Here is a 13,411-nt window from a genome sequence, read left to right on the forward strand (position 1 = left end):
ACAACAATGAACAATGTGAGTGAACAAAAACATTCCCTCCCTTAACATCTATGCCAGCTTATCAACCATAGCGGTATGAAAGGCGAAAGAAAAATAAAGCTCAAAAAACCGAAACACAAACACGAGCGAATCAAAACAAGCCGAAAACGATGAACAAACAAACAAACAAATGATTTTTCCCGGCAAAAAAAAGGAAAACTTTTACACACAACGAGCACTCATGAGTTGCACAAATAACGCATAAACGACTCGTCCACCTACCGGCAATGGTGGTGCGATTTGATTCAATCTACGCCGGTGCACGGTGGACATTCCCGGCTCAACGAAATCGACGTTCGGCACATGGTTCCGGAACAATGGACGCCGTTCCTGTTCGAACCGATGGCGCTGCTGGTGTTGCAGAAGCTGATGGTGGTTGTGGTATTCGATATGCGAGTCCGGCCACTGTTTCGGCAGCTGCTGTCGATGATGCTGACGCTGCGAAAAGTGAAACAAATGAGCCATCCAGGGATAAAATCCATCAGCCGCAACAACTACAAAAAAACGCACACACAGACACGCACGTTTGCTGATCGATTTGCTGTTTCGCTGATGATCGAAAACTGTCACATTGTCACAGTGAATCCAGGCGTGTGTTTGGTTGTGTGTATGTGTATTTGTGTATTTATGTGTGTGCGTCTGTCTGTCTATATGTGGATAAATGGAGGGCATCCCTGCCAGCAACGACGTTGACAATGGGAATTGAAGCCGGAAAATTGATTGATTGTGTCATTAAATTGTATGCAACGCTTGCAGCAAAAGCAGGATGCAATTTACCGAAAACTCCCGGGCACATAGGAGAACGCACGCTTTGGAACATCTAAAATCCGCCCAACCGCGTAAGCCATTTCCACCAGTCCCAATTCACAGTGACCGCGAAACATCGCAGCATCGTTTGCCCTGATGCCCCATTTCCCAAAAGAGATTTTCCTTGCGTGGTGGTTCTTTGAAGGTGGACGCAGCGCTGGTACGGCGGACATGTGTTTTTAATTAATTTTCTCTCCCACCGCTCCAACTGCTTCCCTCGATGCGGGACAACGTTCGTCAACGAACCAAACGAGCGGTAGAGTGAAAGTGTGCTGCTGTTGGGATTTTAAAGAGGTTATTTTTTTAACCATGAAAAACTCCACTGGTTTGGGAGCAGAAGGGAATAAAAAAGTGTCAAAACGGTAAATTATAACGATCGGTTGGCTCATTTATCATCAGCCGGCGATGCCAATAGGGGATTGATTCCTATCGTCCATAATTGATGATAATTCAGCCCCATCCTATACGCTTCCGAGTGCTGTTTCCGAGCGCTTTGAAGCTTGAGTCGTAAACAATATTTTAAAATATAAACTTTTTTGTAGCAAAACCACACACACACGCAAGCACGCACGTGGATAATGTACAAATGTAATCCATATTGTGCATTTCCGGGTATGCAGATACGTGCGAGTGTGTGCAATACATCCGGAAACACGGAAACATATAATTCCATTTTCGTTAGATAAATCGAGACCAAATATTTATTTGCTGCACGTTAATCGCTGGTCAAACAACGCTGCGAATATGGTGGCAAAATTAATTATGCAAACGTGTGAAGGTGCAGAATGATTATTATCACACGAGAAGAACGTTGTTGACAGGCTAATTTGATGTTTTGCTAATATTTGTACTTATTATTGAACTTTATTTATTTATGTATAGTTTTGCAAAAATAACCTCAAATACAGTACACTGTCCGAATCGCACTAGGAGTGAGATGAACGTTGCAAATTACCCCATTAGCAGTCATGACAAAAATTGCCTATTATAGGATTCATATCTTAGTCGTTGCATGAGGCTTCCTGGACTCTATTTGGCTGATTACATTCAGTTCCTTAAACGAGATGATGCACGTAATTATGTATTTTTAAAATGTTTTCGTCCAATTAATAGTCAATTATGTAAATAGCTCCACAAGTTCGCAATGTGCATAGCCGCAAGGTTTGGACACTTTTGCTTACTACCAATTTTTCCTTGTCTTTTGTCCTGCAATCACTGCCGAGATAAGACGATAATTTCTAATAAAGAACTTTTCTGGTGGACCTACCGAGTATGTATAGTGTATGTCCGCTAGCCTACACAGCATAGCAAATGATGAAAAGTCCAAAACAGACTCCCTATCAAACCTTAGCCCAGCTGTCGTATAATGAACACACAAACGTGCCAAACCACACGTCCAAACAGTATCACACGCATACACACTACAGACATTAACCACCTCGTGTTGACGCCGGCATGATGGAGGGTGGTGTTTATAATTGTTTATGTTTTGGAATTAATTACGGCTATAATAATCAATCTTAAAACGCCAATCAGAAATCCTAAATACGCGCGCGCGCGCCACACAAGCGGGTAGCGCTGATCCGCCCCTGAAAGCATCTGACCACCAGGGCAAGTACTGCCGGCATATGCCAGTGGCAGACGGATTGCTTTCCAACGGGCTTCCCCACAATCGATTTAAAGGGCGTGCGGTTTGGTTGGCAAATATCGATTTAATTATGATTCATTCAATGAACCATACAACCTCAAGCACCTGGAACGTTCGTTCACTCGAATGATGTACGAACTGTCGATGGTAATGATGATGATGATGATGTGAATGACGTTGCTGAAAGTAAACCACATCTAGCATCAAATCATTGGCGGTATTTCAGCCAGTTTGAGAAGAGATATTAAAGCATGAGTAGACACAATTTCCACTTCTCAGTGAACTAAACCATTTAAAGGCCACCTCTTTATCGGGACAGATCGTTGAAGGAGTTTTCGGGAGGATATGTAACGAATTACCTGGTGGATTTCCCAAAACCCTATCCTTAATTCCTTAATGGTACGTTTCCGACAGTCCAGGGAAAACTACTTCTCATGGCTCGTGTTTCTTTTTGCCAGCCTCAAATGCGCACAAACTGCGGCTGAAAAAAGAGGCGGATGCTTTATGCTAAGTGAATTTGTGCGCTCATCGGAAATGCCTTCCCGGAAAGGGAGTTTATCTCGTAGCTCTGATTGATGGAATGCAAGAACTGGCTGCTTCTAAGCTTCTGGGAAACATTCAGCTACCAGTGGAAAGATAAAACGATCAACCAAACATCTAAGCAGGCATGCCAAAATGGTTCTGTTGTTAAAGAGTTGAGCGTGTTTTTCCTCTCTATGGGCAACTAATATTTCTGATACGTGGGCTTGTTTGGAGAAAGGATCGATTGAACGTTGTATCAACTACAATCTTTCCCTTGTACTCTGTAAACGAACGTCTGTCAGCTGGAGCTTTAGGAGAGCAATATTTATGGCATAGAAATCAGGGCTCTCAGCAACAACACACCCACGATAAGAAAATTTCCTTTCACGAAGCCTCTGTCGAATGTCGAAATCTATATAACAATAGAACGCTTGTTTGGAGTGTCTGATGATCGTCTGATCGCTGCAAATCCTTTCGGTGAATTATTATGTTCATTTAACCCTACGAGGAGAAGGTTTGTGCAGAATCTTCGATGAGACAGAAGGGCATTTCATTTTGGGACGGTCCTCAACAAACAGCAGACCTGAATATTTTCCTTCAAGTCGGTTTGACAGAACAATCCATTAAATCTGTGTGGATTTAGCTAGTCTACAGAATGCGTTGAAAAATTAAATTTTCATGATTACTATCTTACAAAAGCTATAATGATTTTATGTTAAATATTTTTTGCATATCTTTGAATATTGTACTAATGTTGAAAGGTGTGTAAAGTCATACAAAAGGGACTTAAATAATCATACTATGTTGTCACAACACAACTAATGAATCATGTGGAAATATTCGAACAGAATGAAGATGTTAAGGGATTCTTCCTTTTTCGTTGCTTCTTGCAATGATTTGCCTAACTTTCAAGTGTATCTTCTTGCATCCCAAAGTATAACGCGTTGCCCTTCGACTAACCATAATTTTTTTTCTAGCAGCTTCAGCATTTCGTAAGGCATAATTATCGAAAAAATGGTATCTTCAATAACGCTTTTATGTTTCTTCAAAACGTTAGCGTCAGAAGAAAACACACATTTATTTCGTACATCGTACATCGGTAAGCACAAGTAAAAAGCATCTGAATACAATCAAATACCCGACGATTCGAGTGTGTGTGGAATGTTTGTTAGATGTAGAAAGTCTCACCGGCTACACCATGTACAACATTTCGCTTAGAACTTTTGAAACGAGAGGAAATCTTCATCTTCATAGAAGCGACCGACTATGGCTTGCCGATCGAAATGATCCGCGCTTTCACAATGTGCATAGCGAGTATGAGATGCATGAAAAGGAGCGAAACTCGCAACCATTCGTTTGATGTCCAATGTGCAAATATAAGTTTACGCAGAGTGCAACCGGAAGTAACACACACACACGTGCACTGGAACAGGTTTCCAGAGCAGAGAGCGGAGCCAACCATAAACATGGCAACCATTCAATCATGGTGGAACAGGAAAAAAGTACCCAAACCTTCGCTCTGGTTGAAATGACAGCGGGACAGCGGGACAAAGGAATGAATAACTTTTACTTTACCACCGCCAACAGTCCAAGGTTTGGGTTGTGATCGCAACTCAAAACACAACATCAACAGCTGAAAGGCGACCACTGTGTGACCGCTGTGTGTTGTTGCTGTGGTGGGCACATGCGGCACACATGAGCATGGATGTATGGGAAAAGAATTTCATTCACACCATGCTTTTTCCTGGCAATTGTGCACTGCTGTCACTCACTGGGGAATTGTGTACAACTGTGCCTTTGTAGAGGGAATGCATTGCAATGCATTTGAATCTTGGGGTTTGGAAAGGGTACTGGGAAGAAGTGGAAGGTGACGAAACAAAAGAATTTCGAAGAAAGTATTCCCAAACGGTGTTCAAAGGACTTTTTTTACAGAGTCCAACGTGCTGTTTAAAAAGCTTTTCTGAAGTTCCTTTGGGTGGCATTTGCTTGAACCGCCTGAGTGGTATGCAAGCCGCGTGACACAAATTTTTAAAGTGAAAATTGATTTTTTCGTTCCTGTTTCTTGGTAACTTGTTTGCTTGCCGCAAGGAAATTTTAATGCACCACACAATGGCAACGTCAAACTATATCTTCAAGCCAATATTCGCACATCGAAACGATGCGATGTTGAACAAATAGCTGCAAACCTGCAATTGATGCTCTAACACATCTCTACTCATGCTTTCGATACGAACCACTGCCAGCTATTCGCCCCCATCGATGTGTCTAACAACACATTGAAGCCCCACAGAAGCCTACACCTAAGCAACATTGATACAGTCAAGCCGAGCGCATTTAATGGAAATCTGATGTACGCCAATTTTGCTGCTGCTGAAAATTACATAACTTTGCCATATTGAGCTGTTCATTAGCGATCGGATTTCGGTGGCAAACGCTGGGTCAACTGAAATGGGAAGTTCTAGGGCCGAAATCAGCCATGCAACGGCACACCGACCGATGCTTATTTAGTCAAATATGACCTTTTTGATTATTGGAACTCGGGAGCTTCAAAAAAGAGATGGCTCGAGAGAGAGAGAGAGAGAGAGAGAGAGAGAGAGAGAGAGAGAGAGAGAGTGCTCGTATTGAAGCTGTGGAAACAATGTGAGCTCGTTCAATAATGAAACTTCTGTCACGGCAACAGAAATGGTAAGTTGCGATGAATACGGCGAGGTGTATTTACACGTAACGTATTTAATAAATTTAATTATCTACTTGATTACCAACAGGAAGCAATGCTGATAAAAATTTCGAAATTTCAAACAATCATTTTCATTCGTGGAAATTTATCTATTAAAAGGAATAAATATTATATTTTAGTCTATCATAGCATTAACTCCTTCATCAATACGGCCAGGCCGTCCTAATTTATTAATTCATCAACTCCATCGTTAACCCCTTCATTTTCTTACTGGAGCAAAATGTCTGTAAAAAATCATTTAAAAGCATTTTCTTTTCTCGGAAAGCGTTCTACGGTGAAGATAAGCGCCTGCACAGTATGCAATCCGTAGTACGCAACGCTTCCACGCATCGCAACGACCTTAGAGAGGCCCTAGCTCTAACAATTGCTCTTTTTAACGCTTCCAAAAATAGAAACCTTGCCCCAGTTATGACCTTTTGCTGGCCAGGATATCATTCATTCATGGCTCGAATAAATACCCAAAAATAAACTTCCCGAATGATGTGCAGCACCGGCCAGTCTGTCATAGCTACTAATGGTTCCTCCAACGCCGGAAGCCTTCCAAATGTGTGACCGCTACGCACACACTCACCACGAATCTGTGTGCTCTTCACTCATCCTTCCCAGTATTCTCACAGAGGGAAACACACAAGCCCTACCAGCTAAGTACCCGTCTACCGTTCTAACTCCCGGCGTGCTTGATCTGGTTTTTGGGTAGTGGATAGCGGGAGCAGCGAAGCAAAATGGGGCGGACAAGAACTTCCAAGATAGAACACCGCGCCCGAACAATAATGGCCCTAACCGTATGGAATAATTTAATAATTGCTCTGCCGCTGGGCATCACCACGACGACGATGGTAGTACGATGGATGCCGTCGCTCGATGATGGTACTGCGAAGGTTCCGGTGTCGTCCTAAGCTAAGTAACTGCTGCTGGTATTGGGGCCGCCGCTGTTCCCTGACCCAGTGAAAGATGTCGATAAAATATTCAACACTCTCCGCTCCCTCCTCCCCTTCGTTCGCCACCTCATTCTCCTCCTGCTGCGAACTGTCCGCAGGCGATTCGTCCCCACAATCCGTCGCCGATGATCGATGTTCGGTGATGTGTATTATGTGCGATCGATGTACTTGGTGTTGCTGTTGCTGCCTGCCGGTGCTCTGTTTGTTAGGATGAAGATGAAGCTGATGATGGTTCATGCGAAGCGTTCGGTCAGAAGCGCCCACGGTCGTGATGGTGGTGGTGTTTGTGCGCTTGTAAGTGGCTGCGGTGATATTAGCTTTTGTTGCGGGCCGTTGCCAGAGTAATCGACTCGACGAAGAGGCTACCACCGGCGGAATGGTTGAATGATAATCGTCCCGTGCAGCCGTGAACCCAGCAGGAGTGGAATTATTGGTACCGGCGGTCACGGTTAGTCCCGCGGCAGATGAATGATTACCTTGACCCATTAGTGGCGTTATGAGCGCGGTTTGCCCGGATGCCCCCGGGCTGCTGTGGTTGCGATTGGGGTAATGGTGCTGATGGTCGTGGCGATAGCGATGATGATTGTGATACCGATACGGGCCCACCGGAGCAGTCCCGTTCGGTTGCTGTGGTGGCTTATGTTGCAATTGTTCTTGGCGGTGTATTTGTTGTTGATGGCGATTATAATGATGGAATGATGATGGTAGCAATCGTGTGTGTGCCGGTGTCACAAGTGCATACGGTTTCGTCTTATCGACCGCAGCAATGGGCGGCGGGTGGATCCGATGCCAAATCGTGTGTAAAACAATGTGCAGTCTACTACTTACGGGATAGTTGTTGCCATCGAGCCGAACCGGCGGTTTGCCGGGACAGATGAGATATGATTCGTGGTTTTCAAGCCGATTCATTTCTGCCGGCCTGGGAATGCCGGTGTTGAGTGGACGTCTCGGTTCCATCACCTCGGCCGGTGGAGCTGTGGCACAAAAAATCCGGTCATCCGGTTAGACTTACACCTGTAATGGGAACCGTTTTACCTGACTTACCTTTCACCACAACACGGAAGTTACAGTTGGCACTCAACCCATCGGCATCAGTGGCGATGTAATTGATGTAATGCACACCGGCCGCGAGTGGTTGCCCTGGTGTGTTGGATTTGTAGAGTTGCTTAATCTCCGCCCCGGACTCGAATTTGGGCTCCGTCCAAAATACGGAACGGGAAGGTTCATTCCGTTCCAGCTGCACCTCGAATGATTCCGGACAGTGTACCACGGTTGGAGGCTTCCTTTCTACAATTTTTGAAAAACAAATTCAAAAATTATTCTTCTTGGAAGGCCTCCCTCCCTCACAGGAAATACGCACCCCGTATCTTTATCACAACTCGACACACATCGTTCACATTGCTCGTTGGACTACGGGCCCGGAACGTGACGATCGTTTCGCCTGCGGGCAGCTCCACTTCGAGCTGTTTGCCCCACGGTGGATGCGAATCGACGTACTGGTGCCAATCAACATTTGTCGTGGGTCGCTCCATCCGTACTTTCATCGTGTACTGACCCAACGGCAGAACCTCATGAATATCGGGTGGACACTGGATGTAAGGTTTGATGGATACGGGAGCCACAGTAGTCGTCGTAGTCGTTGTCGTGGGTTTCGACGTAACTGCGGCTGTCACAGTGTCTAAAGAAACGCAACGGAGATTGTCTCCTGGTATCCAGGTTTGAGAAAGACTACAAACGGCTGTTCGCTTTGCCACCGGTTTGAAGCCTGGCTTGCAATGAAGAACACAACGCTCGTTTGCGAAGATCTTGCCCGCTGTGCATGCGACCGGTAAGATGACGCCATTTTCCGGTCGATTCAGTCTTGGACAAGCAAGAGCTAATGAGAAGAATGGTATAATTAGAAGGAACAGTTACGAATCCATCGTTGCAGATACTTACGGACACAGATCGATTCACCCTCATCCCATTCTCCGGTTCCATTGCAGTGTCGCACCGCCGGACCATGCAGTTTGAAGCCCTTCTTACACGTAATGAAACACTTGGATCGGTAAAACAGTTGCGTTTTATGTCTCGAACGGGTGCATCGAACCTCCGCATTCCGAGGTGCCTCGAACGGTTTGCAATTGTCCTTCAGTTCAGCACAATTCTTACGATCTTGTGTTAGTTTATATCCTACCGGGCACGTACACCGACTACCTCCTGCTGTATTAATACACTGTGCCTTCGCACCACAGCCACCATTATCGACCGCGCACTCATTTATGTCGATACACTGCCCGAGGTCATTCTTTTCGTACCCCGCATAACAATCGCATCTATACGAACCTTCCAAATTGACACACCGCTGTTGGCAGTTGTGATCCTTCGATTGCAAACACTCATTATGATCAGTGCAGGATGCTTGATTAGTCTTGTTCAGCACATAGCCTTCCCTACACGAACACACCGGAAGTCCGCCCTTCAAGCTACAGTAGTGCTGACAACCACCATTCCTCAACGCACATGGATTGGACACTTCACAAGCCTTCCCATCCGCCATCAAACTGTACCCCGGATGGCAACCGCACCGGAAGCCTCCGTCCCGATTAATGCACAGCTGACTACATCCACCGTTCAGCACGGTACACTCGTCGATATCACTGCACGTGGCTTGATCCTCCCCAAGCACCATCCCTTGCGGGCATCGGCACTGGAAGCTTCCCTCTGTATTTTCGCAGATGTGAGAGCATCCTCCATTGAAGTTATTAATACGACACTCGTCAATGTCCACACAGCTCACCTTATCAATATCTAACCGCAATCCGGACGGGCAAGAACACTCAAAGCCACCCTTTGTGTTTAAGCAATCATGGGTACACTTCCGCAACTCGTCACTACACTCATCCACATCGGAACAGGTACGATTGTCCGCCGCTAGTCGGTGACCATCTTCACACCCGCAGTGATACGATCCGACCGTGTTTATGCAATGATGCTCACATCCACCTCGCTCTGGAAGCGTTTTACACTCGTCCACATCTTCACAGCTGAGCCGATTTCGACCCAGCTTAAAACCCTCAGGACATTCACACTCGTACGCGCCCTCGACGTTTACACAGCGATGCGAACAATCGTGACTTCCATCGCTACACTCGTCCACATCGATGCACGTGCGCTGATCGTCTGCCAGTTCGTATCCAATTTCGCAGGCACAGCGATACCCACCGGGAAGGTTAATGCAAATGTTGGAACAGTTCCCATTGGTACCGGTACATTCATCCACATCCTGACAGGAGTGGCGATTATGTCGAAGTTCGTATCCCTCCGGGCAGTGACACTCGTACGATCCTGGACTGTTCGAGCAGTCGTGCGAGCAACCTCCATTTCCCTTCGCACACTCATCCACATCGACGCAAGTCTTGTGATGCTCCCCGTCCAGTTCGAATCCTTTCGGGCATGAGCAGCTCACTACACCGTACTCGTAGTGACATCCGTGCGAGCATCCTCCATTGTTCAGCTCACACTCGTCCACAAAGTCACAGGTTCGATCGTCCTCCTGCAGGAACAGTCCCTTTGGGCACGAGCACTGATGTCCACCGAGCAAGTTGATGCACACATGCGAGCAGTTTCCGTTGTGATGTTCACACTCATTAACGTCCATACAGGTGCGTGCGTTCTCTGCCAACGTATACCCTGCATGGCACGTACAATAGTACGATCCGGCCGTATTGTGACAGTTGTGATCACAACCACCTCCTCGCGCATTAGCACACTCATCCTGATCGACACACGATCGTTTGTCCATTTCCAGCTCGTATCCTTCGTAACAGCTACACCGGAAGCCTCCCTCAAAGTTCACACAACTTTGCTCACATCCACCATTATCCTTGTGGCACTCGTTTACATCCTCACAGGTGCGTCCATTCGCCCCCAGTATCATTCCCGCCGGACACAGACACATCACATCACTGTCCGGATCACACGTATGCGAACATCCACCATTGTTCAGTCCACAAACATTGGCCAGTTCGCACGTCTTTCCATCCTCCGCCAGTTCCATATCATCCGGACAGTCACAGTACGTTTCCCGGTTATAGAACGTACAAATATGCGAACATCCACCATTATCCTTACGGCATAGATCCATCTGTCGGCAGATACCGTACTCATCGAACTCTCTACCCTCCGGACAAACACACTTGTAGCTTCCGTACGTATTGCGACACTCTATATCACCACACAACCCATCCAGTTCGTTCGTTTCCCGTGCACACTCGTCCACATCGTCACAGGTCTTCCCGTCGGTGGATAGCGTTAGTCCCACCGGACAACTGCAACGGTACGATCCGACCGTATTATGGCACTCGTGGCTACAATCATGCCGACCCAGCAAACATTCGTCCCGATCATGACAGCTGTGATCGTTCTGCACATACCCATCCGGACATTCGCATCGATAGTCATCACCACTGGCGCTTCCTAGCTTTCTGCACCGGCCTGGCTCACACCGTTTCCTTTGATTCTCGTCACAACTGTACGCACTGTGACACGTTTTCTGATCTACCTCGTCCAGCAGGTAACCCTCCGGACAGTGGCAGCGGAATCCTTCCACCTCATCAACACACTCATGCGAACAGCGTGTCTTGTTCGGATTTTCGTACAGATCCTGACAGAAGTCCCGTACGCACGTACGTCGATCGTTGTTCAGGTGGAACGCTTCCGGACAACGGCACTCGAAGGAGCCGATCGTGTTGTGACATTCGTGGGAACAAATTGAACCATTCTCATCGGACTCATCGTCGCCTGCGGTACATTCGTCCACATCCTGGCAGTGTTTATCATCGTCGGCAAGCTCAAAACCGGCCGGGCAGGTGCACTGGTATCCACCGTAAGCATTTTCGCAGTAATCGCATCCATGATCTTGTTCTTCACATTCGTTTATATCTGTAACGAAGAAAAATGGGTAAATGGTACTATTTGCCTTCTGATCTCTATTTCTCATCCTTGTCCTCACAACGATTGCTTGCGACAGTAGAAAACAAGAGCTTAGAACTTATTAATCCCAATGGATGGATTGGTTTGTAGTTTGCTCGATTCGAATACGCCTGAAAGCATGCAAATTTCATTCTATCCATTAGAGAAGGACCATCATTCAGATAATTCGTACTTCCATCCATGATAATTTTCACAACAATATTCGGCAAATAATTAATTGCGACTAGGTGAATTTTACCAATTCTACAAGATTCGTTTAAAATAAAGCTTCCACACATATTGCACGCCATCCCGGTAAGCATCCGATGTCTATGCATCCAATCCATCCGCTAGCATTAATGGTAAAATGATTATCCCGCCATATCTCTGCTCGTCTCTTTGTTGGTTATCAAACAACTCTAGCGACTACAGACTGCATAATACCTGAACATATGTTACCCCAAAACGATCTCGCAAAAGCGTGCTACAACACCAAATCTGCTGCTCACCGGAAAAACCAGCTTACTCGAGCCGACCGCCAGAGCACACACACACACGTGTGTCGCCCGAATGTAGAACAACCCCAGCGTACAAGGCGTAATCAACGAACAAATTACGAGCCATGATTAACAACGAAGCGGTGCAAAAGTATTGGGGCCTCTGGCGGTGGTTTGCCCAGTTGCCGGCTCATAATGCCAATAGCGGACGAGGATGGGATCTGTAGCTTAAACATTGTAATAACGATCAAATCCGCTCTGGCTGCGGTGCCACACAATGAACGCTTGTACACGAAAATCTGCTGTCTAGCTACCGGAACACACCAGCCCATGTTGTAGGCCCAAACACACACGCACACGCACACGGTCGCGAAAAGTGTCCCCAAAAGCACTAGTCGACACACCAGTTTGCCACATGGCGTAGATTCGTTTACGCGTGGTACAATATTTTTCCCAGCCCACAGCCAGCACTCTCAGCTGTGTGGTAGCTTGTTTCGCTTCGGAGTACATCACGGTGGCACGCGCTTTTGTGCGGTTGGTTCATCTTCCACCGCAGGATGCTTCCCGTCTGCACCTTAACTAACCGACTTTCTACAATATTCAATTAACGGGGCTGTAGTTCGCATGAATCCACGCGCACATGTGCCTCCGATAAACGGGATATTTCAAAGCAAAAAGCCCAACGACAAGCGTTTTATGCTCATCAAGTAGGCAGGCAGGCAGGCTGGCTGGCTGGCTGGTTGGCTAGCAATGCGAACGAGTCGTGTGCGCACTGCTCCGGCAGATGGCAAGCTGTGGGCAGCCCAACTCATTCCACCCCAAGGAGGACGATGATGAGCTAGTAGTACCGGCTGGCTGTGGCCTGGCCGGGAACTATTTGCATAAATAGAGAGCGCGAGCGATTGTGTGTGTGTGCATGTGTATGAGTGTGTGGTTTTATTGGGTTTAGTGTTGTTGCGGCAAGTATTTACCAGTAGCGAGCTAATCGAAAACGCTAACTAACATGTCGGCGCAACTTTTGCCAGCGATGACGGTGGTCGCGTAAAATACACCGTACACTCTGCCAGCATGGTAAAAAATGTGACATTTTGTTGGATTACATTTTTTAATTAAAACATTGTTGCAAACAGATTTTTAAACTCATGGTATTTGAATGCCTGATCATAATTACTTGCGTCTGCACGTTAGGTGATGTTGCTGTTGCAATTTTCGTTGATTTCTCAGCTGACATTTCATGCAAACAGACAATAAAGCGCTGTGTTTGGTGTGC

General features: G+C 46.4%; 3 protein-coding genes across 7 annotated transcripts in view; all 3 read right to left on the reverse strand.

Moving 5' to 3' along the window:
• Positions 1-13,411, reverse strand: part of LOC126563429 (transmembrane protein 258) — a 497,437-nt gene that overhangs the window by 405,760 nt on the left and 78,266 nt on the right. The gene's annotated exons all lie outside the window — the stretch shown is intronic.
• The window catches only part of LOC126562245 (protein henna), a 754,155-nt gene that overhangs the window by 374,291 nt on the left and 366,453 nt on the right, over positions 1-13,411 (reverse strand). The window lies entirely within an intron of this gene.
• Positions 1-13,411, reverse strand: part of LOC126565950 (fibrillin-1-like) — an 86,110-nt gene that overhangs the window by 8,909 nt on the left and 63,790 nt on the right. The window contains 5 exon segments of the mRNA XM_050223149.1: positions 262-477; positions 7,520-7,665; positions 7,736-7,978; positions 8,052-8,567; positions 8,630-11,614. Coding sequence (XP_050079106.1) covers positions 262-477; positions 7,520-7,665; positions 7,736-7,978; positions 8,052-8,567; positions 8,630-11,614 — 4,106 coding nt within the window.

This window comes from Anopheles maculipalpis, chromosome 3RL, assembly GCF_943734695.1.
Source record: "Anopheles maculipalpis chromosome 3RL, idAnoMacuDA_375_x, whole genome shotgun sequence".
NCBI lineage: Eukaryota > Metazoa > Arthropoda > Insecta > Diptera > Culicidae > Anopheles > Anopheles maculipalpis.